The sequence below is a fragment of the Canis aureus genome, chromosome 2 (assembly GCF_053574225.1).
Source record: "Canis aureus isolate CA01 chromosome 2, VMU_Caureus_v.1.0, whole genome shotgun sequence".
NCBI classification, from domain to species: domain Eukaryota; kingdom Metazoa; phylum Chordata; class Mammalia; order Carnivora; family Canidae; genus Canis; species Canis aureus.
In genome coordinates, this window is record NC_135612.1 from 20,729,677 (window position 1) to 20,754,656 (window position 24,980).

General features: G+C 34.7%; 1 protein-coding gene and 1 long non-coding RNA gene across 17 annotated transcripts in view; one reads left to right on the forward strand and one right to left on the reverse strand.

The window, feature by feature from the left end:
- The window catches only part of TMEM161B (transmembrane protein 161B), a 72,776-nt gene that overhangs the window by 37,786 nt on the left and 10,010 nt on the right, over window positions 1–24,980 (forward strand). For 14 of the 15 annotated variants that reach the window (XM_077865726.1, XM_077865663.1, XM_077865695.1 and 11 more), the window contains 4 exons: window positions 1,502–1,658; window positions 21,807–21,958; window positions 22,454–22,514; window positions 23,016–23,156. In XM_077865726.1, coding sequence (XP_077721852.1) covers window positions 1,502–1,658; window positions 21,807–21,958; window positions 22,454–22,514; window positions 23,016–23,156 — 511 coding nt within the window. The remainder of the gene's footprint in view (window positions 1–1,501; window positions 1,659–21,806; window positions 21,959–22,453; window positions 22,515–23,015; window positions 23,157–24,980) is intronic. The other variant, XM_077865769.1, reaches the window with a different exon arrangement.
- LOC144294148 (uncharacterized) overlaps window positions 429–24,980 on the reverse strand; it is a 62,266-nt gene continuing 37,714 nt past the window's right edge. For both annotated transcript variants that reach the window (XR_013361538.1, XR_013361539.1), the window contains exon 3: window positions 429–797. This is a non-coding gene — a long non-coding RNA (uncharacterized LOC144294148). The remainder of the gene's footprint in view (window positions 798–24,980) is intronic.

A 24,980-nucleotide genomic window follows, 5' to 3' on the forward strand; every position in this document is an offset into this window, starting at 1 on the left:
CTGTCTTATAGAAATGTAAGTTTAATTGGTTTGTTTTGATATTTTAAATAAGTTATGCTTTGAGTGGTATTTTATTTTCAAAATAGTTTTTCTGTGAATGCATGATTTTAAAATATTCTCAGATATTATATTTTACAAATAAAATTTTTTATAACAATGTAGATCATTTTATTATGTACCAATGGGAACATAGAAATTACTGTTTATGTGTGTGACTTATTCCCACATTTCAAAACATCTTCTACAAAATGATGCTGATACTTTGGACTGTACTCAAGTAAAAGTAAACCAGAATATCTGAGATGAAAAGGGAGATGGAATCATACTTACTATCAGAGAATGCTAATTTTAATGCAAACCCTTTGTTGGAAGGGATATGGTTTTATGGAAAATCGACAGGCATTTCATCAGTTTTTCTTGCAGGAACATACGAGGGAATAAAAAGTGTATTTATTGTTATTTTAATCTGATTAAATCACAGAATTATTAATCCTCCTTTAGTGCATGCAGTTAATAACTGGCAAAGTTCAACTCTCCTACTTCACAGAAATGAAAAGTATAAGTAAACTTCTCTTTGTACACCAAGTTATGTCCTCAAGTTAAAGTATCATACTTTAGATTCTTTAAAAAAATCTTGAGGCTCCATTAATTGAATATCTGACTCTCAGTTTTGGCGCAGATCGTGCTCTCCGGGTTGTAGGACTGAATGAACCCTGAGTCAGGCTCTGTAGTCCATGCAGAGTCTACTGGATGTTGTCTCCCTCTCCTGCTCCTCTCACAGCTCATGCTTTCTCTCTCTGTAAAATAAGTAAAAACAATCTTTAAAAAAAAAAAAAACAAAAACCTGGGCAGCCTGGGTGGCTCAGTGGTTTAGCGCTGCCTTCAGCCCATGGCATGATCCTGGAGACCCAGGATCAAGTCCCATGTTGGGCTCCCTGCGTGGAGCCTGCTTCTCCCTCTGCCTGTGTCTCTGCCCCCTCCTCTCTCTTCTGTCTCTCTCTGTCTCTCATGAATAAATAAATAAAATCTTAAAAAAAAAAAAAAAAAGAACCAAAACTTGATATTTATTTATTTATTTATAAAGATTTCTAAATCTATAAATCCCAGGACTCCAGGATCACGCCCTGAGCTGAAGGCAGATGCTCAACTACTGAGCCATCCAAGCATCCCATACTTGATTTTTAATTTCTGTAAAAAACAGATAATCAGCTGAGAAGATACCAGATCATTTTGCAATCATATATTTTTAACAATAGTTTAAATAATTTTTGGTAATTACTCCAGGTTTAAAAAAATTTAGGAAGTATTAAAATTAAATTTTAAGCATCAACATTCTTAATCTGTTTCCTGCATTTTTTGATTCTTGTATTTATAAACCTTACATTGCATATCAACAAGTAAATAAAGTCTAGCATGTTTAAAGTTAATTACAGATAATCCTCCTTAGCTATTTATTTATGAAAGTTTAAGTAAACTATTATTTTTAACCTTTATTTTTCAGCGTTGCATTATTTTCCAGAATACCAGTGGCTGGTGGATTTCACAGTGGCTGCTACAGTTGTGTATCTAGTAACTGAAGTCTACTACAATTTTATGAAGCCCACACAGGAAATGAATATCAGCTTAGTCTGGTGCCTGCTTGTTTTATCTTTTGCAGTGTATCCTTCAAAACATCATTGATATTAATTTATAAGTTTTTACTCCTTTTATAGCTAACACAATTAGATCTTGTCTCTGATTCGAAAAAACTTTAGATCATTGGAGAATATTTTTTTGTTGTTGAAATCCTCTTTACTTAATAGAAAAGACTTTCGAAGTAGAGGTAGATAGTTTAAAAAATGAAATTCAAGAAAAGATGCCAGTTCCTTGCCTTTGCTTTCTTTTGTGAATTTCATGTCACAGAGGAACCACTTTACCTTGTTTTATGTATTCCAAGATTTTCTTCTTTATGTATAAATATTATGTAATAATGATGTTTCTTTAATTTTAGATTATTACACCTTTCTCCCCCTTCCTTTTTCTTCCTTCTGTTCTCCCAAAATAGTAAGGAAACAAATGTTTTACCAAATCATCAGTCAGTTTTAGTGATACCAATGAAAATATTATAGCTATTTATCACCTTACTGGAACAATTTTTTAATCTTGTTAAATATGCTGAACTTTTTTGAAGAAATCTAAACCTCAGTAGTTAAAGTACATCATTTCTATTTGTTTTGCCATGGGAGTATCCTCTGGAGCTCTCAATTGTGTAAACTTACTGCATAGCTGTTAACCTGGGGTTTTCTTCACTGTCTTCCTAAGAATTCTCTATGCCTTTTTTTGGATCACAACATGTGTTCTTCCTTGCTTTACAGCCCTTTGTCAGAGTGCATTCTCCTATAGTGTCCTGGAAAGGGATGCCATGGTTTTTACTTTTGAAATCTTACATGCCTGAAATTATTTTTTTTTCCCTAATACTCGGTTGATAGTTTGGCTCAATACAAATTCTAAGAAAGAAATAGTAGGGATCCCTGGGTGTCTCAGTGGTTGAGCATCTACCTTCGGCCCAGGACGTGATCCTGGAGTCCCAGGACTGAGTCCCGTATCAGGCACCCTGCATGGAGCCTGCTTCTTCCTCTGCCTGTGTTTCTACCTCATTCTCTCTCTTTCTCTCTCTCTCTCCTCCCCCGCCTCGGTATCTCATGAATAAATAAATTCTTTAAAAAAAGAAAGAAAAAAGCATTTTTTCCTGGGACTTTTGAAGGCTCTTGAGAAAGTAGATGCCTTCTTGCTCTTGGCGTTTGCCTCCCTTTCCCCTCCCATACACCCTCCAGATGCTTTTCTCTTTTGGTGTTCTGAAGTTTTCATTATTAATTATGTTAAATTCTAGGTTTAGCTTTTAAATCTGGGGAACTCATCCTTTATTACTGGGCAGTTTCCCCCCTTCTATTAAAATTAAACGTTTCCTCTTCCATTTCTGCCTTTTCAGAGACAGCTCCTTTTTGTTTGATGTTTACAGCTGTTATTTCTCTGTGGGTACAAAGCTCGTGCTTGATGTTAGTTTTAGGCTTTAACTGTTGCCGTTTCACTCTGTCAGTGAGGACTTGGCACATCTTCCTGGCTTGTCATCTATCATTGATCATTACCAATTCACCTTGTCTTATAAATACAGTAATGTCATTTTTTTAGAGGAATTTTACTGCTTTTTTCTTCTCGTTCATTGTATTTAAGTACTTAAAACAAATTCCTTTATACTGTCATTTTGGTGGGGATTAGGGAGAGACCAGAAGTCACTGGATGTGCTCAATCTGCTATTTTTATCCAGAAGTTTTATATTGATTCTCTGATAAAATTCTGTTTTCTGTCATCTTTTTCAGGGACTCTTAGTAATGACATGTTCTTTGAATGGTTTTTTAATATTTCTCCCTTTTTCCATTTATCTTACTGTGTTTTCTTGATTTTTCTCTTAATTTACTCTCTTAACCCTTCTGTTGAATTTTTTATATCAATTAAAACAGTTTTTTTTAAGACTTTTGGATGTTCTGTTTTCCTAGCATTCTTGTGTCATGGATGTCTAATATCGTTTTAGTTCAAGTATATTAGTATCTTTTAATTTGTACCTTGTGTTATTTTCTGAGTATCCCCCTCCATTTTTTACTTGAATCATTGTCCTGTTAGAGATTGTTCTTAAATGTCTCATGACCTTTGATTATCTGTTTATTATATTCAAGGAAGAGGCATTTAAAAAACAGAAGTTTTGTGCAAGTAGCTGGAACTTGTTGATTGGTGGCCTTTTTTGTAGGTGACTGAGTAGGGACCTTACATTATCCTTGAGGGGACTTTTGGATATCAGTGTGTGCAGGTTTTGGGGTCTATCATTTTCTCCAACAAGAATTGTCCATTTTTTCATTTTTGGGGTATAAGTCTGACAGCCAGTGTTACGGATACTGATTGGAGAAGGTTCAGAGACTTAGCATTTCATGTACAGGCATTAATTAAATGCATGTCTGTGGTCCCTCTCTGCCCCTTGTTTTCAGGTCTTTGTCACCCTGGGGTTTGCATGGTACTCCCCAAGCCCAATCTTTTCTGATATAACATCTTTAGATAGTATTTCTTCTAGGTTCTGCCAGAGTTGGGGAAAGGCCCTGACCTAATCTGTATGATTAGGCGAGACAAGATCTGCCAAGTCTGATTACTGCTATTATAGACGTTCAATCTGTCATCTGATTTTCATTTGTTCTGCAACCTTTCCTTCAAAGGTCCCCTCTATCTCTCATTTCCTTACTTTTCCAGAGCTGATGAATGAGTTGGCTTTCTTTTTACTGGGTTTCTCCCTTGTACACCCAGCAGAGCAGAGTAAACAGAAGCTTAAATCAGTTAGTGGTTGTCCATCTATTCAGACTGTCTTCCAAACTTTTGTTGACATTGCTTTTCTAGAAACTGTCAACTTTTCCTATTCTTTGTTTTTGATGGCCTTTCGTTTCTTTGCTATATGGTTAGTCAGATTTTGGGATTAAGCAGAATAAATGTATATCCTGTATCTTTTATATTTAACTATAGACTACTGAACTTTTAAAACTACAAGTGGATACTATTTTAAATATGATATGATTTGACATTCAACACCGGTGTGCTCCTTATTGATGCTTTTGGATTGATTGAGGTATAATGTAGACCAGAAGAGCCAGAACAAAGTCTTTAAGAGTTGACATCTTCACCAAGTATGTATTCTGCTGGATAGAAATACTGATCATATGCGTCAATTGAGGAACATCCCTGGGTATCTCATGCTATACTGATTTTAAGAGGAGATTTAGTTGAAGCAGTTAGAATATTACTTTTTAATTCTATAGTATTAAATATGTAAAAATACTGTGCAGTCAGAATAAAGACCCAACCATAGATGTCAAGTTATATAAACACACTAAAAATATCTTAACTTGATAATTAGCACTAGCTGACTACATGCCTTGTTGTTTATTTCATACTTTGAGTTCTCATGTTTTCTGAAATATTGCTTATTTTGGAATGTTCCTGTCTTAATTTTCATCATGGTTGATGGTCTGATATTGAAATGGTGTTTATGGTATTTATGTAGAAATGCATATTTGATACCCAGTTTTATTTAATGTTATATAATTCTTAATTCCAATTTACCAGAGAAATTAGAAAAATGTACCTCTTCCCAGCTACTCAGATTATTGTTTATGTGAATAAATTTCATCTTTCATTTCACTCAGTAATGCCTAATAATGTGAGAGCAAAGGTCCCACACAGTCTTCAGTACTGAACTGCCTCTCCTTAGTTTTAAGTAGTGCACTCGTGAAATGCACCAAACAATAGCATCTCTGCGGGAATCTGGTAGCTGGCTGTCTCGCCATCCTAGAGAAGACAGAAAGTGCTGAAGGGCTTTAGAATCAAAGCTATTTTCTGCCAACTTTAACCCTCCACAAAGGGGATAGAGAAGAAGAAGGAAAGTAGAATTGTGTGTATGTTTAGGTACGTGATTCCCCTTCAAACTTGTGGCATGTGAGAAAATGACCTACTGCCTTCTGTGGTATGCAGGAAACCAGAATTCAATGCCAGCTATCCAGATTTAACACCAGGGAGGAGTCTGTTTATAGCCTTTTATCTTAGTTATAACATATCTGGTTTGCTTTTCACGCCATATGAACAGTGTATAACTGCAATGACCTCTGCCTGGCTTCTCTTTATTTTCTTATTGTATGTGCCTACTTATTAGTCAAACACATGTCTCCATTGATTACATAGGACAATAGCTCCACTTAATTCCAGAGTCACACATACATCAGTTGATTCAGAAATTCTCTGCAGTTGTTACTGATAAATTGTCCTTTGTTAAAATGGTCCCAAATTTAGACATGTATAAACTTAAATAATTGGTTCACTTAAAAGTAAGGAGGAAAACTGTTCTATTTCATGGTCATTTTTTTTTCCCTCCCCGTCCGTTTTATTTGACATCCTTACATAGAACCACAGTTATAACTTCTACAGAATCTTGAAAGTTCTAAAAAGCACAGGAATGAGGTTTTTTCTTTTCTTTTTTTTTTAATGTGTGACACTGAAATCTTCAACTCTTATATGTAAAACTGGCCTGCCTCTTGTCATAGCTGTGTATTGTTTCAGCAATGTTGTACATGCATCTCAGCTATCATACCTTCTGGTCTCACTCCTAAACCCTAACTAATTTTCAGCTTTACTCCCTTGCCCATTTATAATTCTAACCACCTTATTTGACCAAGTGTGTGTGTTCCAGGTCCATTTATGCCAAATTACATGGTATGGGGAAGATAAAGGGTAAAGAAAGCCTTAAAGTGAGGATGGAACAGTTGTAAATTGTCTCTCCTGCATGATGGCCTGTGAAGTCTTAGAGTCAGTGGAGAAATGTTTACTGATTTTATAATGTAAAGTGTATCATTTTCATTTATGAATAAAGGAAAAGCAAAAGGTAAAAATGATGCTTACAAAAAATTCAGTAATCCTTTATATTTTAATTTTTAAAAGTTTTACTTCTACCAATCTATGGATTTTTTTTTTTCAAAGAACCTTTTCTTACAAATAAGCTGTATCACAGAGTAATATTGAGTCAATTACGTGAATTTGAGTGAGAAGAAAGCTATTCTACAAAGAATGATAAAGCTTCTCAGTAGTCCTATTATATTTGGTTAAAGGACTGGATCATTAGTCACATTTCCACACTGCTTGTATTTTACAATGTGGATAGTTTAAGGTACAAAACCCTATTATGTATGTTTTTAAGGCTATGCTTAAAATTTTTAATTTGCTTTGGTTGCCAGACATGCAAATTTCATACAATGTGAAAAGTTGGGAATGGTTTAAATGGAAATAAATTCTAAGGTTTTCTGTATTAAATATTCAATTCTATATGTAGATTTGTAAATTAAAGTGTGCACCTTAAATGCTGCATTTGTTTGCTGTAGGAAATAGACAACCAAAGCAAACTTAGCACAACATGGTCACCTTTTCTGTACCTTAAAGGATTCTAAATGACTGTATTCTTACTTTACAAAATGTTCTGCTTCATATCAATAAGAAAAATGAAACACTAAAACCCTGAGGTGAACTGCGTAAGCTATCAAGTCTCCTGGTGAGAAAGGAACAGAGTAAAAGCAATTGAATCTAAGCCAAAGTACTCAGTTAAAAATTTGTACATAGCATGATGTTTCAAAGATTATTTCTTTTGGAGATCTTCTGTGATACCAATATTGCCAAATTTTTTGCCTTTCAGATCAGAAACCTAGAGTTATGAAGAGAATTTACTTTGGGAGATAAAACCAGTATTTCTGGCTCATTAATTTATAATTAAGACTTTTTTCCCTTTTAGCTAGGAAGTGATAATTTTCTTCCTACATCTAAAAATTTAAGGATAATCTTCATTGTTTTGCTTTATTTTAGTACAGAAGATTAGTTAATAGTTTTTTGTTTGCTTGCTTTTATTTTTAAATAAAACCTATGTTTTGTGCTTTTAAAAAATCTATGACTGTTGTTCTCTTCCACCATCTGGTTAGGTTAATGGTGGCTGTAAGCTTTTGTGGGACAAATTTTAAACATACATAATAGTTTTTGCTTAAATCTGAGAGAAAAAAAAAAAAAAGAGAAAAAAATCTGAGAGAAATTTAAGTTCAGTTTCTTTTCTCTTTAAAGTAATTGAACCTTCTCTAAAAAATAAAAAAAAAAATTTAAGTTGTCCAAGTTAATTGTATTTTTTAAGTTGGAAGACAGGATCAATTCTTTTTAGAAAGATTTTACTTGAGAGGTTATAAGGATTAATGTACTTTTCATTATAGTATATGTACTGTAGCAGATTCTTGGTATAGTTTATAGGTTTCTTTGCAGTGAGAATGCAAAGTACAGTGTGCTTTGAGTATTTTGGTTGCTTTTTATATAAAAATAGATGTAATAGGGTTAGCTATTTGAATAGGAAAAAATGTTTTATTGTTAGTGGTCACGAAAACAAGACTATAATCTTTCACAGAGTAGAAAACTTTGAGTTTACATGAAAATAACTTAGTTGAGTGGAAACACAATCTATTTTAAAAAGGATAATCAGGGGCGCCCAGGTGGCTCAGTTAGTTAAGTGTCTCCTTTGGCTCAGGTCATGATTCGGGGGTCCTGGTATTGAGCCCCACATTGGGCTTCATGCTCTGTGGGGAGCCTGCTCCCTCTTCCTCTGCCTGCAGCTCCCGCTGCTTGTGGTTTCTCTCTCTCTCTCTCTCAAATAAATAAATAAATAAATAAATAAATAAATAAATAAATAAAATAAATCTTTTTTTTTTTTTAAGGTAATCGTGAATTTTATGAAAAAGTTTTGAGAAACCTCTGAAAATCTGTGTTTATTCTTAGGTTTTATCCATTAGATTTGTGTGTTGTGAACAAAATACTTATAATGTGATCTCTATTTTCCTTCTCAAAAAAAGCATTATAAATATCTTCAGGTAATTTCAAGATGTTAGGGTATAGAAAACCTTTTCTTAATATGGGAATTGAGTCTTTAAAACAATATAAGTAGAAACTAAATTGAAACAGTGTCTTGGTAAGTAGATATTCTTTAAGTTGTTATCCTAGATGTGAGAGAAATTTCCCATTTTAGATCTAAAAATTAAGCCTATTCATCATTTAAAAGCTCTTTTCGCCAGCTCAAAGATAAATATATTTAAAATTTCCTACTTGTTAAATCTTACCACTTGTCTTTGACTTTTCTTACCTGTTGAAGTTTTGGTTGAAATTTTGGTATTTGCATGTTACAGTTGTCTAATTCTAGTTGTGAAAAATGTTGATATTAAATTAGAACTTTAAAAATGTCAGCCATGTGGCAGAAAAAAATTTATTCCATCCCTAATGTTCTTTTCATTTCAGGGGTTAAGATTTTGTAATCTAAAGCAAAATAAGCCCTTAAAGTATGTGGCTCATTCATCTGGGACTGAGGAATTATAAAAAGGAAAAGAAAAAAAAAAAATGACTACTTGCATTGGTAGTTTTGCATATGCAGTTTAGAATATTTACTAATACAATAATCTTTATGAAAGCCTAACTTCTAGAATGATCTGTGAAAATAATAGCGAGATAAAGGTAGCAGAAGAGTTTACTCATAAAGTACTTGACTATTATTTCCATTAAATCCTAAATCAGGAAATGCTGTGTCTTTACCTAGTGTTTTTTGGTATACTTGTCAGTAAATAGAAGCCTAATTTTTTTGGTATACATTATCAGGTTATATTTATTTATGAAAGGACAAAAGTAAGTATATCTTACTTGTAAATTGTGGACAATTTATGAAGCAAGAACAGATTTAAAGAAACTAAAAGAAATTGCATTTTGAAAGCCATTCCTGTAGTATTTCAGGTATAGTCTATTATTTTTCTATATAAATGACTTATGGTTAATAAGCATATTCATGGGATTAGAGCATAAAAGGATTTTTCTTATTTCAAAATAATTTATGTAGGTATTAGAGAAATTTGATAAGTAGCTCAACAAAAAACTTTGTTACTATGTTAGCTAGTATAGACAGACTCTGTAAATGATCTCAAAATAAAGTTACCACATTTGTCAGTGAGGAACTCTAAATGGGATATCACAATGTAGGTTTCTCCTGGCTTAAAAAAATAAGCTGGTTTTATATTCTGTTATGTCAAATGCTAACAAAAGTCTTTGTCTTCATAGGAAGTTTTTCTTTAGTCTACTACTATACACTACTTAATAACTTTGGACTCATTATATATTTGTTGAATAAAATGCACATTGCTCTAAAAGTTTGGTAAAACAAGCAGTTGAGTTTTGAGTTGAAACATGAAGATTTGGGCAGCCCCGGTGGCTTAGCGTTTAGCACCGCCTTCAGCCAGGAACGTGATCCTGGAGACCCGGGATCGAGTCCCGCATCGGGCTCCCTGCATGGAGCCTGCTTCTCCCTCTGCCTGTGTCTCGGTCTCTCTCCTTTTGTGTCTCTCATGAATAAATAAATGAAGTCTTTATAAGAAAAAAAAAAAAAAAGAAACATGAAGATTCTACAAAATGAAACCCCAGGTTAGACTTGAGTTGGTTCAGCAAATCTTTACAAAATTCTTCTGGCCAGGAACAAACTTTTAGGTCCTGTATTGCTGGAAAATACTCAGGTCTTTTTCTTTTGGAGGGAGAGTAGAACTCTTGGAAAAGCTGCCTGTTTACTTCTTATAAAATAGGTTAAATATTTGTTCTGTTCTCTTCTGGGTTGTGTATACAGCAGGTCTGTGCCAGTGGATGATTAGAGTGTATTGAAATCATACAGTTTTATGATGCTAGTGTTTCATAGCATCGAAACATTTCTAACAGTTGATTAATATTAATTACTGTTAACATTTCACTATATTTTAATAAGATATGGAAATAATTTCAGTGCATGAGATTGAAAGGTTAGTAAAATATACATACGTGCTTTAGGCTGTGGGTTCATAGTTGATTAGGTTCTGTTAAACTCCAGGACGTAATGTACTTTTTTCTGGAGTTGAGGGTATGTAGTAGATCAAGACTTTATTAAAACCTAGATTGAATTTCTTAAAATGTTAACTTCTGTCAAATAATATATACACATAGGTTATATAGACAAAAGTACTTAACGTATTAAAAACGGAGTCTGCTTCCTGAACCTCCTTGCCACTTCTCCTGTTTTAGCTGGCTATTTTGGCTTTAAAAAATTTTTGTATTTCTGGGGCAGCCCGGGTGGCTCAGTGGTTTAGCGCCGCCTTTGGCCCAAGGCCTGATCCTGGAGACCCGGGATCAAGTCCCACGTTGGGCTCCCTGCATGGAGCCTGCTTCTCTGCCTGTGTCTCTGCCTGCCCCTCTCTCTCTCTCTCTCTCTCTCTCTCTCTCTCTCATGAATAAATAAAATCTTAAAAAAAAATCTTCCTTTAAAAATATTTTTTGTATTTCTGAATATAATACTTACACTACTGTTACTTCGACAATTCTGATAGGTGAGGATTTTTCCGTTCTTAAATTATGGCATCCTCTGTGCTTCTTCTCCTTTATGTTCTTAATTTAATTAATTTACAGTTTTACTGAAAAGTGTCAATATTCAGTGATTATTATACCTATGTAAATATTATTCATATGTGTACATTATAAGGTGCTATAGCTTCTTTTGTCATTTTTTCATTAATTTTTAAAAATTCACTTCTTTGCATTTATTATTATTATTTTTGTATTAATTCCACTTGCTTTTCCATATTGTTTTCCACAAGGTTGCTTATAACTTGTATATGTTCACCCACCCTCTTCCTTCCATGTGAGGATATCCTTCCCGGAAACCTCCATTCTCTAGCTTTTACCTGGAGGGATTGCCCTCAGGCCTACAAGATACCCATCTTCCTGGGACTTATTTTTGTTATCATCTTGGAATTCTCTTTGCCTTTCTCCCAAGTTTAATCTCCCATTTCCAGAACTCAGTATTTTTCACTTTCTTGGTTTGCTCAGATATTTTGGTGGAGCTTTCTGCCAAAGTGAGCATGCACGGTAACTAGTTTTAGACTGCAGTCTTGAAAGTGTCTTAATTCTGTACTCATTAACCTAAATATAGAATTTCAGGTCGTCGATATTTTTCTTCATAATTCTGAAGACAGTACTTCATTGTTCTCAATCTCAAACTTGACTTTTCAGAAGTACAGTGTCATGATATGGAATCTTTTGCATATGATTTTATTTTTCTTAGGAAGTTTTTACAATCTTTGGTTCTGAAGATTTGTGATCACGGACTCTGTTGGAAATCTTTTTTTCATTCTTTTGTGCTGGGCTTTTGGTAGGCTATTTTAATTTGGAAACTTTGCGTTTGGAAATATCTTTTATGATGTCTTTGATAACTTATTCTCTTTTGTAATCTCTCCACCACCTGTTCTCTTTCTGTCTATTACTTTTGTTAGTCAGATACTGTACCTCTTAGATTGGTCTCTCTTTTTGTCACGCTTTCAGCTTGATAGAACTTTCCTCAACTTTATCTTTCAAATCTTTTAAAATTTGTTTTGTGTGTTCTATTGGTTTTTGGTTAGCCTTATGAAATACAGATATATCTTATATGTAGATATCTGTGTATAAAAACCTACATGTAAAAATTTTTTTATTCTGCTGCTTGTATCATCTTTCTTTCTTCCAAGTTACTTTTTCTCCAATGCTTTTTTTTTTCTCTTTTGCATAAGATGCTGCACTCTAATACAGGGATTGATAAACTGGCCTGCTGCATCGGAGTTAAATCCTGTCTTAGCTCTTGAGCAGAGAATGGTTTTTAACGTTTTAAAGGGTTATTTAAAGAAATTAAAAAGAAGAATATGCTACAGAGACGTTGATGGTCCACAAAGCCTAGAATATTTACTATCTGTTAACAAAGTTTTCTGATCTTTGCTTTAATGTCTGTGGATTCCAGGCTTTTCCTCCATGTTTAAGAGTCAGAGACACTACAAGTGAATTGGAAACTGTATGTAAGTAGGGCTTGCTTAGCTTTCCTGGAAATTAAAACTTGGTAATGTTGAAGCTAGTTTTGTTACGGGTAGACCATAATGTTGTTATTTATTGGTTTTTTATTTGGGGCTTTTTGGTTTCTCTAGAAGAGAATCTAATCTCCTTGCCTGAGTGTGTGAATCTGCTGCACATGTTTGGAAGGCGAGAACACTTCTGATTATCCAGGCTTTCATTTATTCTGATTTCAGTACAGTTACCTTCATCTAAATTCTCTACTTCACATTCAGAGTTCCTTCAGAGGCCAAATCTTCATCTTCTGCTGGAGTCACAGTGAAGTTTGTTACCTGGCTGCACAGGGAGTGGAGAGTTGGGCATCCAATTTCTATTTAAGTAGAAGTCAACTCATGCCTGTTTCCAGCCTGACCTAACACTGCTGTGTTTTGTAGATTACTGTACCTCCTAACTTAGATTTTCATGGAAAAAGATTAAAAAAGTTTAAACATAACTGGGAATTGTATATGAAGTAAAATTAACTAAGTTCTTTTATCATTATATAATCTGTTTGACCTTATATACATTCCCATACTATCTTTTTGGTATTGAAAGTTCAGGATTTTATTCTGTTACATAGAAAACATGGTTTTTGCTAAAAATTACAAAGAAATCTTTTTTTTTTATTGGTGTTCAATTTACCAACATACAGAATAACCCCCAGTGCCCGTCACCCAATCACTCCCACCCCCTGCCCTCCTCCCCTTCAACCCCCCTAGTTTGTTTCCCAGAGTTAGCAGTCTTTATGTTCTGTCTCCCTTTCTGATATTTCCCACACATTTCTTCTCCCTTCCCTTATATTCCCTTTCACTATTATTTATATTCCCTACATGAATGAGAACATATAATGTTTGTCCTTCTCCGACTTACTTACTTCACTCAGCATAATACCCTCCAGTTCCATCCACGTTGAAGCAAATGGTGGGTATTTGTCATTTCTAATGGCTGAGTAATATTCCATTGTATGCATAAACCACATCTTCTTTATCCATTCATCTTTCGTTGGACACCGAGGCTCCTTCCACAGTTTGGCTATTGTGGACATTGCTGCTATAAACATCGGGGTGCAGGTGTCCAGGCGTTTCATTGCATCTGTATCTTTGGGGTAAATCCCCAACAGTGCAATTGCTGGGTCATAGGGGAGGTCTATTTTTAATTATTTGAGGAACCTCCACACAGTTTTCCAGAGTGGCTGCACCAGTTCACATTCCCACCAACAGTGTAAGAGGGTTCCCTTTTCTCCGCATCCTCTCCGACATTTGTTGTTTCCTGCCTTGTTAATTTGCCCCATTCTCACTGGTGTGAGGTGGTATCTCGTTGTGGTTTTGATTTGTATTTCCCTGATGGCAAGTGATGCAGAGCATTTTCTCATATGCATGTTGGCCATGTCTATGTCTTCCTCTGTGAGATTTCTGTTCATGTCTTTTGCCCATTTCATGATTGGATTGTTTGTTTCTTTGGTGTTGAGTTTAATAAGTTCTTTATAGATCTTGGAAACTAGCCCTTTATCTGATATGTCATTTGCAAATATCTTCTCCCATTCTGTAGGTTGTCTTTTAGTTTTGTTGACTGTATCCTTTGCTGTGCAAAAGCTTCTTATCTTGATGAAGTCCCAATAGTTCATTTTTACTTTTGTTTCTTTTGCCTTCATGGATGTATCTTGCAAGAAGTTACTGTGGCCGAGTCAAAAAGGGTGTTGCCTGTGTTCTTCTTAGGATTTTGATGGGATCTTGTCTCACATTAAGATCTTTCATCCGGGATCCCTGGGTGGTGCAGTGGTTTGGCACCTGCCTTTGGCCCAGGGCGCAATCCTGGAGACCTGGGATCAAGTCCCACGTCGGGCTCCCGGTGCATGGAGCCTGCTTCTCCCTCTGCCTGTGTCTCTGCCTCTCTCTCTCTCTCTCTCTCTCTCTCTCTCTCTCCCTCCCTGTGTGACTATCATAAGTAAATTTAAAAAAAAAATAAAAAAAAAAAAGATCTTTCATCCATTTTGAGTTTATCTTTGTGTATGGTGAAAGAGAGTGGTCTAGCTTCATTCTTCTGCACGTGGATGTCCAATTTTCCCAGCACCATTTATTGAAGAGACTGTCTTTCTTCCAATGGATAGTCTTTCCTCCTTTATCGAATATTAGTTGACCATAAAGTTCAGGGTGAAATCTTTAATATTCAAAGGAGCCCTCTGAGGTTGTAGATGTATTAATTGCATTTACAACTGAAGAAATTGGAGACACAGAGAGGTTAATTAAGTTTATGTAGGGAGGATCACATTGTAAGAGTAGAACCAAGATTCAGGCAGGCAGCCTAGATCTAGAGAATACTTTCTTCCCATCTATGTTACACTATAGTTCACGATAGCATATGATAGAGGGGGGAGCCTGGCTGACTCAGTCATATTAGCATCCAATTCCTGATCTCAGCTCAGGTCTTGATCCTGAGGACTGTGAGTTCAAGCCCTATGTTGGGCTCCACACTGGATGTGGAGCCTACTTTTTTTAAAAAAAGAAAAAAGCATATGACATACATAGCAGGTGAATTATAGTTGTGATTGCTAGGAGTTCAGAAGACAGGATGTCCGGGCTGGAGAGTTAGTGGTAAGCTTCATAAAGGATGTGGAGCTTGAGTAGGTAGGAGGAAGGGAATAAGGTAGTTCAGATAATAGGTTGTGATCTAAGACACTATAGCTGTTACATTTAGGAGGTGGTAAATATACCATTCTGATTTAAGTGGAGGCTTGGGGATTGTTGAATGAAAACTTGACCATAATGTTTGTTAGTCATATCGTAATATTACATTTCTGAATAACGTATGTGTTTTTTACACTGTGGGTTATGGGAAGGTTTTATTCTAATATGGGACTGAATAGTAAGAATCATCTGGTATTCAATATGAATTGTAGATGCAGAGATATAACACTTTAGGTAGTGATATGAGGAATATTAGGCTTCCTCCTGCCTGGATTAGATTGCATCTAATTTTGTTTTTTGTTTTTTTCCATTGAGGGTTGACATATTTTGAAATTATTTTGTGGTAACAAAGTATTGCAGTGGGTGTAATATTTGAGAAATTTCATTTTGGTCATTTGATACCACTTTTGGCTAAGATGTTGTTTTGCTTTTTATTGTAAGTGAAGGAGTTGGAAATTGTCTCTAGTTTCTTGTATCCATTTTTAGTAAAAATGAAGCCATGGTTTTCCAGCCTGGGCTTAGGGCCCTTAGGCGATGAGAGAGATCATAGCAAATCTCAAAAGCAGTTCAATTGTGATTTGGTGGTGAGGGAGGTGGGTTGTATTTTGCTTTTTAATCTTACTCTGGTTTTCCTTATTCTTTCCCAGTGTGTAAGCTCTTCGTTATAATGTCAAGAGATAGACCTATAGTGTTTGATACTCCTAAAATGAGTCACCAGAGTCATTTCTTTTTTTTTTTTTTTTTAAGTTTTGGAGAAGAGTTCAATGAACGGAATCAGAATATCCTAGACTAGAGAAAAATTGGAGCATCTGTATTCTAGAATTTCATCATCAGTCTTAAACAGTGTTTTGTGTTTCATTCCTTGAATGCTAAAAGTTAGGATGAAGTTTAAAAGACTTGTAAAATTGTTCCTAATTTGCTTTCTTAGAATATGTGCTCAGAGATAGATTCTCTACTACATTATAAGAAAAACAATGATTTGCAGGGTGAAAAGCTTCAGTAGTCCTATTTATTGAAAAAGTCTTTTTTTTTTATTATTTGCTTTCATAATGCTTACACTTAACCTGGTTTCAGCTCTTAGTAAAGTGATTAATGTCACTTAATCATAGATATAATGAGGTTATGCTTTTATAACTGCACTATTTAAAAAATTGTATAGTAGAATCTTACATGTGTAATGTAAATTAAGTAAGCAATCTTTGTTTTTTCTCTGAAGGATGTTTTAAGCAGAGAAGTCTGTGGTATTTAGTAATTTGAACTACTAAAAACTAAATTATAATGTAAATTTAAACCACAATGTGTTCGTTACTTTTGTTAATTAGCAAACTGTCCCACAAGCTTAGATTATGCAAAGTAGTTTAGGTTAATGCTTTGTAATGCTTTTTTCCTGCATGCACACACAGGTGTGCTTCCTCTCAGAAGCATCTTTCATTACAAACAATATATATTTCACCCAAGTTAATGGCATAGGCTTGCACTGATGACGGGGCAGTTCTTGCCTTTATTTCCCCTCACTGGAGACTTTTGATTACTGTCAGGCCCTATCTTGGGTATATAGTCTCCCGTCTCCCCCCCCCCCCCCCCGCAAAAGTCTCTATACTTTAAGCAACTATAGATTACCAGTGTTTGTCTTTGATACTAGTATAAATGCAAAAACTCTGAAATGAATATATTATTACGGAAGTGAAGAAAAAAGTAGTGGTAAGATATATGTAATGATTTAGTTGTAGAAAAGTTAAAAACAATTCATATTACATTTTAAAATGATGTGGAACCTAACTGTGCTTTGTTAAACCCTCATTAGTCATTTTAATTGAAATTGACATCCTATCAATTTGACAGTCCTCCTTAAGCTGAATATTACAAAATCATGCCAACTTCTGCAATGAAGTGATCTACTCCTACTGCATGTAAATAAGTTAGTAGCCATTAGCCAAAGTAGGAAAAAGATTGACAAATATGTTTAGGGAAAACTTGTTAGCTGATATAATGTTAGCTGATTTTAGGGAGAATTGTGAATGAGTAACAGATGGAATATCACAAAATATTACATTGGAAAGTAACTGCAATGTAAGTATCACTCCTGGAATTCTTACTGTAAATTGCAGAGGTTGTTGGTTTTACAGATGTATAAGACTTGAAGGTTTAGAAAAATAATTTAGTTACCCCTCACCCCTTAGTGCTCAATATCATGGAAACTGACATCTATTATTGTGTAGGTTGTTTTTTACTTGAGTAGAGTTTCAGATTTCTTTCTTGTTCTGTAACCAGAGTACTGCAGAGATAAATTGAGCAAGGTAACTTTGTGATAGGGTGCTGAATATTTGCTGGAGGTTCATAATTGTAAACTAATGGCATATGCTTATTAGTATTTTTTTTTTTTTAACATTAAAGAAGTAATTTGGTCAGGGGCACCAGAGTACCTCCATTGGTTAAGTGTCTGCCTTTGGCTCAGGTCATGATCTCAGGGTCCTGGGATTGAGCCCTAAGTCAAGGCTTCCTGCTGAGCAGGGAGCCTGCTTCTCCCTCTCCTTCTGTCTGCAGCTCCTCCTGTTTGTGCTCTCTCACTTTCTCTCAAATAAATACATAAAATCTGTATATAAAAAAAAAGTAATTTATTCAAATACTTAACCAGCATATATTTAACCTGAGTTATGGAGGATATAAAGAAGATGCTTAGACTACCTCGCAAATGGCTTCAGAAGGTGTTTGCTGAAGTTCTGTATGTGTATTCTGGTGTTTGTTTATATATATATATATATATATATCCTAAAGCAGGTATTCACTATAGTAAATATGATAACATGCAGAAGTCTTTTTAATAAAAAAGTTCAGGGGTTATTATCTGGGTTTTCATTATCTGGATGTAGCTTTGAAGCAAATCAGGTGTTTTATTTATAGAATGTAGCATAAATATTATAACCTATGAAGAATTATATTAAAAAGTTGAAATCAGTTTCTAGTATAGCGATTTGTAGGTAGTATCTCCACAAACTAATGTGTAGATTGTATTCTAATATGCTTAGAAATATTTTTTTTTAGAGAAGTAATGCTATAAATGGCCTCTTCCCTGGCAATATTAGCCTAGGAGAGTTCATTTTGTCTACAATTTGGCTTACAGGACCATGGTTTTCAAAAGAAAATAACACCATTACTAATAATTAGGGAAACAAAAAGTATTTATCTTGCATTATGGTATTTAAGATAAAGAAGAGAGATTTATGTGAAAAGAGAATAGCTGGAGTGGAAATAACAGATGAGAATAGTATATGGCAGGAAAAGGATGATACTGAAAAATGAGCTGAATATAGTATAGGGTGTTAATAAAATACTTTCCATCACACATTGTTCTGGGGGCCTGGTTACTCTAGAATAGGTGGGTAAGATGAGCTATTCCTATACTTCCTTCCTTCCTTCATTTATTTATTTACATTTTAAAGGGGGGAACTATCCACCACAAAGGCCTTAAGAAAAGGAAGCCACTACCTTTATAAAAACCCAGGCAGTCTTTTAAATTTATGACCATGGGTGGTAAATAATTTATATTTTTGTTATTACCAATAATAAAACCAGATCTTTAGACTAAAACATTTTCTACATTGAGTGTTTTTTTTTTCTTTGAGTATATTATCCCGAGGAATAGTGTCGAATTTGATACCATTCTTCAAAAGATCGATTTACCCTTAAAGCATAGAAATTAATACTATTTTAGCTTACCTAAACTGCCATAAAAACATTATTTCTATGGCAAAATTCCTTCATTGATTGAGTACCTCCTGTGTGCCAGGCATTTTTCTTGGCACTCCAGCTACAGCATTGAACAAGAGACAATCTTTGATTTAATGGACTTCACATTCTAGGAGAGATTTATTTCAAGTTTCGCTTGAAAAATGCCAAAAAGTCAACTATCCTTATTACCTTTAAGTTGGCTTACTTTAGGATATTCAGTATCCTAGATAGTATCCGGAAAAAAAAAAAAAAAAGAGAAGGGGTAGTAAGTTTATTAACCATTTTTAAATAGGGCAAAAAAAGACAGCTTCTTTTTAAGAAGTAAGGATGAGAGTTGGTATCCTTTCCCAGCTTTCCGTGAAGAAGGATTCTTCTGATCATGAGAGTGTTTGAACTATTCACTCTGTCATGGCAGCTCTATTTTTAGAAGGTTTCATGTGTTACTGCTGAACTACCACATAACTTAGGTACTGTATACAGTAGCAGAGGCAGTATAATAAGTTGTTAAGTGAACACTCTGGATCCAGACCACCTAGATTTAAACCCTACTTCCTCTAATTAAACTGTGTGATCTTGGGCAAGTTACTTGAATTTTCTGTGCCACAGTTTTAAAATCTGTGAAGTAATGATAATAGTTGGCTGTGTGAGTATGAAATTGGTTAATTGGTAATGCTTGGCACTTGCAAGTACTAAGTGACAGCTGTTACTATTTTCCATGCTTGACATACAGTTGATATAGAAGTTAACTTTTCTAGATTTTCTCTTGTTTGTTTCTGGCCAAGCACCTTATTATTTTGTTTGGCAGGTTTATGCTTTCAAGAACAATTTCATGTAATGGAAATCTGGGTTCTAGCCTTGCATCATCCACAGGTTTGATCTTGATTTGATCAATTAGTTGGAGGAGTGGAGGAGTTCAGATAAAATAATCTAAAATGTTTATGTAAGATAAAAGCATTTTAATTTTTTTAATAGGTGAGCATGTTGAACCTTTGGCTGTTTTGAGTACTCAACTGGAACTTATTTTTGTAGTTTTTTGTTTAATGGTGATCCTTGAAATGATGATACCAGGTACCACAGCTTGCCAGTGGCTATAAGTAATTCTCAAATTTTGAATTATTGGATGATGTACAGATGATTTCTGTTATGTGTGTGGGTGTGTTTAATTCTAAATATAAGTTACTTGAAAAACATGCCCAAGGAAAGGTAGTTTCCTAAAATAACTCTACCTTGGTTTTTCATGTCACTGAGAATCTATTTCATAAAATTACTAAAATAACCTCCTAGTAAAATTGGAGTCCGATAAAACAAATACATTCTTTTCCTAGTTACAGTTTCACGTGTATATGTGCACTTTGCAATAATTTAAAAATGTTATAAACTTCGCTAAAATTTGCTTTGTTTTTTTTTTTTTTTTTTTTTTTTTTTTTTTTATTGGTGTTCAATTTACTAACATACAGAATAACACCCAGTGCCCGTCACCCATGCACTCCCACCCCCCGCCCTCCTCCCCTTCTACCACCCCTAGTTCGTTTCCCAGAGTTAGCAGTCTTTATGTTCTGTCTCCCTTTCTGATATTTCCCACACATTTCTTCTCCCTTCCCTCATCTTCCCTTTCACTATTATTTATATTCCCCAAATGAATGAGAACATATAATGTTTGTCCTTCTCCGACTGACTTACTTCACTCAGCATAATACCCTCCAGTTCCATCCACGTTGAAGCAAATGGTGGGTATTTGTCATTTCTAATAGCTGAGTAATATTCCATTGTATACATAAACCACATCTTCTTTATCCATTCATCTTTCGTTGGACACCGAGGCTCCTTCCACAGTTTGGCTATCGTGGCCATTGCTGCTAGAAACATCGGGGTGCAGGTGTCCCAGCGTTTCATTGCATTTGTATCTTTGGGGTAAATCCCCAACAGTGCAATTGCTGGGTCGTAGGGCAGGTATATTTTTAACTGTTTGAGGAACCTCCACACAGTTTTCCACAGTGGCTGCACCAGTTCACATTCCCACCAACAGTGTAAGAGGGTTCCCTTTTCTCCACATCCTCTCCAACATTTGTTGTTTCCTGCCTTGTTAATTTTTCCCATTCTCACTGGTGTGAGGTGGTATCTCATTGTGGTTTTGATTTGTATTTCCCTGATGGCAAGTGATGCAGAGCATTTTCTCATGTGCATGTTGGCCATGTCTATGTCTTCTACTGTGAGATTTCTGTTCATGTCTTTTGCCCATTTCATGATTGGATTGTTTGTTTCTTTGGTGTTGAGTTTAATAAGTTCTTTATAGATCTTGGAAACTAGCCCTTTATCTGATATGTCATTTGCAAATATCTTCTCCCATTCTGTAGGTTGTCTTTGAGTTTTGTTGACTGTATCCTTTGCTGTGCAAAAGCTTCTTATCTTGATGAAGTCCCAATAGTTCATTTTTGCTTTTGTTTCTTTTGCCTTCGTGGATGTATCTTGCAAGAAGTTACTATGGCCGAGTTCAAAAAGGGTGTTGCCTGTGTTCTTCTCTAGGATTTTGATGGAATCTTGTCTCACATTTAGATCTTTCATCCATTTTGAGTTTATCTTTGTGTATGGTGAAAGAGAGTGGTCTAGTTTCATTCTTCTGCATGTGGATGTCCAATTTTCCCAGCACCATTTATTGAAGAGACTGTCTTTCTTCCAATGGATAAATTTGCTTTGTTTTTATGTCTTATTTCCTGGAAGACTAATCAGATTTTCAGTAGTTTTTCACTTCTATCCAAAGGGCACCATGTAGATAAGCATGCTGTAGAATCAAAATAAATGTGGTAGTCAGATTTTATTGAAGTTCAATTCCCGTAAAGATGGTTGTATTTAACTCTCAAGAAGTTACGTGTGGTTTTTCCTGAACTTTTTCTTCTGCAGCAAAGTTCTATTTTCATTAACTACACACTATTTTAAAGTAGAAGATGGTGGTGAAAGATCAGTCTGTGTTACCTTTGGATTTTTTTTCTTTGTGAAAGCAATGGCAGTCTTGATTGTGACAGAAAACTATCTGGAATTTGGACTTGAAACAGGTAATCATTTCATAGAAGTTTAAACATCAGTTTTGCTTTCTCAAGTGTTAATATTTTTTACTTCATTAAGTTTTATATCTGATATGTTTTTAAAATTAGGTTTGAGATGTATATTCTGTAATGTAAATAATGAACTTTTATTATTCTTAAGATCTTCCCTTTTTTGTTTCAGCTAAATTTTTTACTTTTTTCCAAAAATGCTGCCCCCTCATTTTTTCCTTACAGTTAAATAAGTTTCTGCAATGCTGAAGTTTACTCACATAGATAAAGATGCAAATTTTGATGCAAATTTTATGCACACTTATGGAATGTACAAATATCAAAGGGATGTTTTCAAAGACTGTTCCTGCTAATAACCAAATTTTATTGCATTATGGCATACTAATTAGCACATGAAAGAGCTAAGCTAGTCACTTCAAGATTTAAGATGTTCTGTTTCCTAACATTTTATTTCCAAAAAAAGATTCTGTATTAAGAATTTTTTTTTCCCTGCAGGTTTTACAAATTTTTCAGATAGTGCGATGCAGTTTCTTGAAAAGCAAGGTTTAGAATCTCAGTAAGTTTTTAAAAATATTATCACTTAAGTTTAAATTTTTTCGTTTTTCGTAAAACAGCATTTATTATAAGTGGCTTTGTGTTTTTAATCCTTGAAAAGAATTCCTTTTTAAAGTAGGACTTTTAGAAGTATCCTCACTTGTAATTTTTACATACGTATAAAGACAGTATGTTTCATAGAATTCCTATTTGGATTTGCTTTTATTTGATTTAATTCCAGAGATTAAATAAATTAATACCTGAGTCATATATCAAATTCTGTGTTTAATATGCAGGTTGGGTTGTTACCCGTATGGCTAGCGATGCCTGATTTAGTTTACACTTCACCAATATCCTTTATCAATAATTGAGTAAAAGCAGTCTTTTTGTAAAAGCTCACTTAGTTTTTGTTATTGTTATTATTGTGGTTTATAAAGTAATTGATTAGAGGAAAGGAAATTCCCAGAAAGTTGACTTACAGAACTTACTGTCTTTTTTTTTTTTTTTTAATTTTTATTTATAGGGGTCCTGTTTCAAAACTTACTTTCAAATTTTTCCTGGCTATTTTCTGTTCACTCATTGGGGCTTTTTTGACATTTCCTGGATTACGACTGGCTCAAATGCATCTGGATGCCCTGAATTTGGCAACAGAAAAAATTACACAGTAAGCGGAAAATGTACATAAGCACATGCAGATAAATATATGTTTTCCATCTTAATGAAGGTATATTATTGTAATGAAATAATTATTGTATTGAAAATTAATAACCATTTGATGTCACACTACTTCCTCTTCTATAAGCAGGTGTCTTTTATTCACTTCTAAATTTTAAGTCCTGTGATTAAAAACATACATCAATTACTAAATTTCTTTTTTTACTTGTTAAGAAATGGAAATACCAGTATTTATGTTCTTTTTAACTCAGAAGTCAGGGTTTATGATACTGTAATCTCTACAACTGAACAAAGGATCTATGGAAATTCTCTTAAATCAACAGTTTTTTAAAAAATATTTAAATTGTATGTAAATCTTATTTTTTTATTTAAAAATGGTTTGAAAGTTCACTCTATGCATAAGAAATGTATGTTTTTCTAAATTGATCTGTTTATGAGATTTTGTTAAATTCATACATTATTTGGGAATTGCTGCTACTGTACAGTATTGAATATCATAGATTACTTTTAACTGCCAAATTCTATTTTAATTATCAAATGGAGAACTCCTATTTGAATCCCTGCATATAGTTCAAAGCTCATTTACTACATTCTTTGTGGTTGCTATAGATATTTTTTGTTGATGTTAGACACCTTAGCAGAACGACAGGTTTATATCTTTCAATTCATATCCAGACCCAAATTTCCATCTTGTCTTTATGTTTGCAGTAGAAGCTCAAGTTGAGAATATTCCATTTTGATTTATGTATATATTATCTTTGAGTTTCTCTGAGTGATCATTTTTAACATTTCTGCCCTTAAAGCCCTGTATTTAATGATGCTGATTCTCTGGTCTTTATATTCTTACTTATCTCTTACCTATGTCATTTTCCTTTAATTTTGAATCTTTTTTTGTTTTTCCTTCCCTCCATTTTTCTACATGTTGTGTTTGTGTGTGCATGCACACGTGTTTGCATGTGTGCCTACTTCTTCTCACCTCCCAGTACCCACTTCTTCATCCCTCTTTTTTTCCCCCCTCCTTTTACTCAGCATGCTCTTGGCTGCATCCTGTCTTTCTCCCAACATCCATCCATCTCTCTAATGGCTTCTTTTAAAACAAAACCTGTTTCTACCCCTCCTCTCTGCACACACACTTCAGTCCACTAACCCCAGTGTTAGGATTTAAATAAGCTGAAAGGGTGGGTGGAGGGGAGCCCTTCACCAGCTACTGAAACCGCTGTGGGCTGCTCCTTGATACTAGAGTGTTCCCTAGCAACACTGCATACCTAATACTGCTGCTTTCTTCCCCCGCACCCGGTGGTTTACCCAGGCTGGGGGATGAAAGAATCACTTTATAAAAACATTTAAAGCATTTAGTAGTGGTTTGGGATTGGGAGGGGGCACATCTTAGTTTTCTTTACAGTAAAACATAGCTTCTTTTTAAGATTTTTTCCTTTTGGGGTTTGGAGCTTTATTTTCAGTTTGTTGCAACTCCTGACTGTGTTGTAGCACTCTGCCGTGATATAGGAGTGTGGGCAAGCTTGTTCTGTTGTGAGACTAGCATGATTGGCACAAAGGACAATGTTTCCCTCAGCCCCGTGCCCAGGCATTAGTCCTGCTTAATGCCAGAGCTTAGAACCAAAGTTCCACCGTTCCCTGTCAGGTGTTCATGGTTTTCTGACGCAGCCCTGTTTGCCTCACATGGATCACAGTCATTTGCACTGTAGTGAAGATTTTGAAATGTGTGTGCACGCGTGTATGCGTGTGTATTTAAAATCCTCCAGTTTAGCCCTTCACTGTGATTGATCATGAAAACAGAACATGGTAAAATAGA